This window comes from Mus pahari, chromosome X, assembly GCF_900095145.1.
Source record: "Mus pahari chromosome X, PAHARI_EIJ_v1.1, whole genome shotgun sequence".
NCBI classification, from domain to species: domain Eukaryota; kingdom Metazoa; phylum Chordata; class Mammalia; order Rodentia; family Muridae; genus Mus; species Mus pahari.
In genome coordinates, this window is record NC_034613.1 from 13,270,709 (window position 1) to 13,277,099 (window position 6,391).

At 41.6% G+C, this 6,391-nt stretch overlaps 1 protein-coding gene across 4 annotated transcripts in view; it reads left to right on the forward strand.

Annotated features, from left to right (window-relative positions):
• LOC110314289 (zinc finger protein 81-like) overlaps positions 1 to 6,391 on the forward strand; it is a 58,106-nt gene that overhangs the window by 29,032 nt on the left and 22,683 nt on the right. For all 4 annotated transcript variants that reach the window (XM_029534064.1, XM_029534067.1, XM_029534065.1 and 1 more), the window contains one exon: positions 2,459 to 2,585. In XM_029534064.1, the coding sequence (XP_029389924.1) occupies positions 2,459 to 2,585 (127 nt within the window). The remainder of the gene's footprint in view (positions 1 to 2,458; positions 2,586 to 6,391) is intronic.

Here is a 6,391-nt window from a genome sequence, read left to right on the forward strand (position 1 = left end):
CTGGCTAAGGGTTTATCTATCTTGTTTATTTTCTCAAAGAACCAGCTCCTCGTTTGGTTGATTCTTTGTATAGTTCTTTTTGTTTCTACTTGGTTGATTTCAACCCTGAGTTTGATTATTTCCAGCTGTCTACTCCTTTTGGGTGAATTTGCTTCCTTTTGTTCTAGAGCTTTAGGTGTGCTGTGAAGCTGCTAGTATGTGCTCTCTCTAGTGTCTTTTTGGTGGCACTCAGAGCTATGAGTTTTCTTCTTAGGACTGCTTTCTTTGTGTTCCATAAGTTTGGGTATTTTGTGGCTTCATTTTCTAAAAAGTCTTTAATTTCTTTCTTTATTTCTTGACGAAGTTATCATTTAGTAGAGTGTTGTTCAGTTTCCATGTGTATATGCCTTTTCCATTGTTTTTGTTTTTATTTAGTACCAGCCTTAGTTCATGTTGATCTGGTAGGATGCATGGGATTATTTCAATCTTCTTATCTCTGTTGAGAAGAAGGTATATTCTTTTGCTTTAGGATGAAATGTTCTATAAATATCTGTTAGATCAATTTGTTTCATAACTTTTGTGAGTTTCACTGTGTCTCTGTTTAGTTTGTTTCCATGATCTGTCCATTGCTGAGAGTAGGGTGTCAAAGTCTCCCACTATTGTGTGGGGTGTGATGTGTGCTTTGAGTAAGTTTCTTTTATAAATGTGGGTGACCTTCCATTTGGAACATAAATGTTTAGAATTGACAGTTCATCTTGGAGATTTTTTTTTTGACCAGTATGAAGTATCCTTCCTTATCCTTTTTGATAACTTTTGGTTGAAAGTCGATTTTATCCAATATTAGTATGTCTACTCCAGATTGTTTCATTGGATCATTTGCATGGAAAATTGTTTTGTAGCACTTTACTCTGAGGTAGTGTTTGTCTTTGACACTGAGGTGCTTTTCCTGTATGCATCAAAACGCTGGGTCCTATTTACATATCCAGTCTGTTAGTCTATGTCTTTTTAATGGGGAATTGAGTCNATTGATGTNAAGAGATATTAAGGAAAAGTGATTGTTACTCCCTGTTATTTTTGTTGTTAGGGGTGGCATTATGTTTGTGTGCCTATCTTCTATTGGATTTGTTGAGAGATTATATTCCTGCTTTTTCTAGGGTGTAGTTTCCTTCCTTGTGTTGGTGTTTTCTGTCTATTTACCTTTGTAGGACTGGATTTGTGGAAAGATATTGTGTAAATTTGGTTTTGTCATGGAATATCTTTTTTTTTAAATAAATGTTTTATTTATTTATTTATTTATTACATGTAAGTACACTGTAGCTGTTTTCAGACACTCCAGAAGAGGGCGTCGGATCTCATTGCAGATGGCTGTGAGCCACCATGTGGTTGCTGGGATTTGAACTCAGGACCTTTGGAAGAGCAGTCAGGTGATCTTATCCACTGAGCCATCTCACCAGCCCATCATGGAATATCTTGTTTTCTCCATCTATGGTAATTGAGAGTTTTGCTAGGTATGGTAGTCTCGGCTGGTATTTTTGTTCTTTTAGTGTCTGTATGAGATCTTCCCAGGATCTTCTAGTTTTCATAGTCTCTGGTGAGAAGTCTGGTGTAATTTTTATCGGTCAGCCTTTATATGTTATTGGATCTTTTTCTCTTACTGCTTTTAAGATACTATTTTTGTTTTGTACATTTGGTGTTTTGACTATTATGTGATGAGAGGAGTTTCTTTTCTGGTCTTATCTATTTGGGGTTCTGTAGGCTTCTTCTATGTTCATGGGCATCTCTTTTTTAAAGAGTATATGAAAACAATATGGAAAAATATTGGGAGCTATGTTATATTTTAAAAATAGAGGGAAGTTTGAGCAGTTATGGAAACTGGATGTTCTTTTAGAGGACCTGAGTTCAATTCCTAGCACCCAGAAGTTGGCTTGAATCATTTGTGACTCCAATTTCAGGGAATTCAGTACCCTCGTTTGGCTTCCCAGGGCATTGGTTGAGCATGGTTTATGTGTACATGCTGATACACATAAAATAAAAATTAAATCTTTAAAAATGAGCAAAAAATTAAAATCAAGGTCAAAATTGTTTTAAAAATGAATGACTACATCTCATATATCAAGAATAGCAGAAATTTGTGCTGGAGTGTTAGGTCAGTGGTTAAGAGCACTGTAGCACTGGCTGCTATTGCAGAGGAATCATGTTTAATTCCCAGCAACCACATGACAGCTCACTACTGTCTGTAACTGCAGTTCCAGGGGCATCCAACACACTTATACAGTCATGCAGGCAGAATGCCAATGCACATTAAACAAAAGAATAGCAGAAATTTATGATTAGATGATTCTGTTCAACATATTATTATTTATGTATACTTAATGTATACACTATATGATATGTTACCACAAAACCATTTAGACCATCTGTCTTCTAACTATTCTTTAGTACTGATAACATTGTCTTTACCTGGTTTATGTTGTTACAGGTTCCAGTGTCCTTTGAGGATGTGGCAGTAGATTTCAGTAGAGGGGAATGGCAGCAATTGAACTCTTTTCAAAGATGCCTATACCGGGATGTAATGCTGGAGAACTACAGTCACCTGCTCTCAGTGGGTAAGCATAGCTGTCCTATTGTGTCATGAGGTGCTTGCTCTAGATTAAGTTGTCTCCAGAGAAAAATCATTGCAGAAGAGGGGGAAGAAAGGTGTAAAAGCTAGAGGTGTTAGCTTGCTACATAGAAGCAGTATTTTCTGGATATAGCCGGGAAATTGCACATATGAACTCAGTGATTGTGACAGCATTCACAAGATCTTTTAAAGGTCAAGTCAGAAAAAAATCTCAGTATAGAGGAGGGGAGTCTTACCCTTAATTGAGAATCTATTGGTAATTGATAGGTACTGTGCTACATCCACTCCAGTAGTGACCCGTGTGACAGGCCCAAAAACCTGGACGCAATCCCGAGGGGAAAAGTTCACAGAAACTTAGTCTCCTGGAACTGTGTGGCATCTTGTATAATGAATGCTCCAATAATGTCCTTGCTTTAGTTGGTGAACGGATCTGTGTGCTTTCCCTCAGTATTGTTTTATTATAGGAGTCTCCAAGCAATGACTTGCCAAATACCTAAACAAAATCGAACTTTGCTTCTTGGCCTTCACCAATGCCCTAGGTAGTCCTTGAGCCGACCCTGGGCTTGGAATTCAGTAAGAATGTTGCCTATTCAGTGACATGCAGAATTGCCTTTAGTGTTGTAAGAGAGATAGTAAAAGAAATCAGGCATTACTATCTACTACATAGAGTTAGAAATCTCAGGGCAAGCTTAGCAAAGTAAGTTTAGAATTCTTATTATAGTTATGTATGGCAGACTACATTACTTATTAGTAGAAAGTCTCCCCCCCACACACAATAACTTAGAATAATAGCCAAGTTACTCTCATATGCAAGAATTTACAGTAACCTAGGAAGAAGGAAGGTTGTGGTCTAAGAAGGAACTAGAGTAAATACTTAGAACTATAGATAGCTGAGTTACTCCCATACACAGAAATTTACAGTGGCCTCGGGGGAAAGACAATAGACTAGAATTAGAACTATGGCAAGGGCATGAAGCCCTTTTCCCTGGCTTCTAAGATTAAGCTGAGCTTAGGTGGGGCTGCTTTTGATCCAGTTGTTAACATTGATTTTTATCCCAGTTGGTTCCTGTTAGCTCTTTGTATGCATTCCTCTGTTTTGTGTAAAAGTCACTTATAAGACAGGTGCTCCCTTTGAGACAAATTACATCCAGATACAGCACTCCCTTGTGTCTGTGTCTGTTTGTCACCCTTTTCTTGACAACTTCTAGCCTACCTGTAACTGGAACTCCCTGATTTCTTCTGCGGCAGCTTGAGGGAGGCCGACTGGGGCCAGTCCGCGGCAGTACTGAGAGAAGGAGAGTAAGTTCTCCTTTAGGGTATGGTAGACTAAATTCCAGTTGAAACATACATGCCTTCGCGTATATGGGCAGCCCAAATTAAACTGGATGTATATTTTTCTATATTTATTATCTTTTAAATTAACATACATTTTTTATAATTTATTATATTTACTCCTCACTCCTATCTTGTTTTCTTTTTTTATTAAGAAAACAAGATTCCCATTCCCAGTATCCCCTCTGCAAACCCCCAATTCTTCCCCTCTCCTCTTTGACTCTAAAGTGGATGCTCCTCTAGCCACCCACACACTCTCACCTCACTACTCTTTATGCTGGGGCATCAAACCTCCACAGGACCAAGGACCTCTCCTCCTACTGTGCAGGGCCGTGGGTGTGTGGGAAGAGGGGAGTAGGAATGTGCCTGCATCCTGCCAGAGTTCCTATGCTCTGGGCGGCCCAATGCAGGAGGACTGCCAGATACTTTCCACATGGCCCCGGGTGGGCATCTGGCAGTGTTAAGCCACTGACCCCACACGGCGGTGGTGGACAAGGGGCAGCCCCAGGTACCAGGTTCTCAGTCTCTGGCATCCCATGCTGGATAAGGTGGAATTGCTGAGAACAGAATAGGTGCCCTGGGGCGGCACTCAGCCCCGGAGATCAGGGAAGAAAGGACAGGGGAAAGAGTCGGGCGCTGGGTTGTTTCCAAGCAGGCGAAAGTCCTTAGTCTGGTCCGCGGCTGCAGTGTAGGCAGGCCTGATGGAAGGTTAGACATGACTCGTTAGGAGAAAGCCTATCCCATTGTTCAAGCACGCGGGCTTTGATGGTTAGAGACAGTCTATGGTTTTATAGCTTTATTGTAGAAAGGCAGGGGGAAAGAGAGAAGGTAGAAAGAGAGGGAGAGGCCGGCCATGGCCATGAGGAGAGATGGGAGAAGGGAGAGAGAGAGAGAGAGAGAGAGGAAGGAAAGGCTAGAAAGTAAGAAAGCTTAAAGAGAGTGAGGAGGTTGCCAAGCAGCCCCTTTTGTATCTTGCTGGTATCTTGCTGTTGCTAGTAACTGTAGGGAGGAGTCTAGCCAGAATGCTAGAAGCTTGGGACATTGTCTACATGACTGCTAGCCACATGTCTCTTTTGGGGGTTGTGGGGGCGGTAACTTTGACAGGAGCCAGGGGTCCAGGAGACATGATCAAATGCCTTCTGTCCCATGTAGGTGGAAATTACTGGCTCGACTGGAGACCAGGCTGTCTGTGCATAGGCCATTGCCCTACACCACTGATGCCAGATAAGGCAGTCCTCTGCTACATATGTAGCAGGAGCCATGAACCTACCAGTGCAAACTCTTTGGTTGGTGATTTAGTCCCTGGGAGCTTTGGAGGGTGGGGCCTACTTGGTTGATACTGTTGTTCTTCCTATGAAGTTGCAAACCCCTTCAGCTCCTTCAGTCTTTTCTCTACCTCCTCCATTGGGGACCCTGTGCTCAGTCCAATGGTTGGCTTCGAGCATCTGCCTCTGTATTTGTCAGGCTCTGGCAGAGCCTCTCAGGAAACAGCTATATCAGGCTCCTGTCAGCAAGCACTTCTTGGAATCCACAATAGTGTCTGGGTTTGGTGCCTGTACTCTGAGCAGTGGACAGATCATGGAAACAGAAACTGTACCCCATTTTTAGTAGGGTTATTTGGTTCTCTGGAGTCTAACTTGAACTCTTTGTATATTTCAGATGTTAGTCCTCTATCGGATGTAGGGTTGTTAAAGATCTTTTTCCAATCTGTAGGCTGCTGTTTTGTCCTATTGACAGTGTCCTTTGCCTTACAGAAGCTTTTCAATTTTATGACATCTCATTTGTCAATTGTTGATCTTACAGCACAAATCATTGGTGTTCTGTTCAGGAAAATTTCCCCTGTGCTGATGTGTTTGAGGCTCTTTTTCACATTTTCTTGTAATAAACTCAGTGTGTCTGGTTTTATTTAGAGGTTCTTGATCTACTTGGACTTGCGCTTAGTATAAGGAGATATAAATAGATTGGTTTGCATTCCTCTACATGCCAACTGCCAGTTGAACCAGCACTATTTATTGAAAATGCTGTCTTTTTTCCACTGGATCTTTTTTTTTTCTAAGATCTTTTTTTTTGTTTGTTTGTTTGTTTTGGTTTTGGTTTTTGTTTTTTGAGACAGGGTTTCTCTGTATAGCCCTGGCTGTCCTGGAACTTACTCTGTAGACCAGGCTGGCCTCGAACTCAGAAATCTGCCTGCCTCTGCCTCCTGAGTGCTGGGATTAAAGGCCTGTGAAGCTGGATGCATCTGAATACTGGGGGGTGAAGGTGGGGTGGGGTGGAGCTGCAGCTGGGGTGTGTGCTGTGAGGGATTGTGTCCAGTGCCAGGTCTCTGCTCCTGGCCAGCTGGGCAAGAATCCAAGTTTAGCAGCAGCAGCGGCTTCTTCTTCTTCTTCTTCTTCTTCTTCTTCTTCTTCTTCTTCTTCTTCTTCTTCTTCTTCTTCTTCTTCTTCTTCTTCTTCTTCTTCT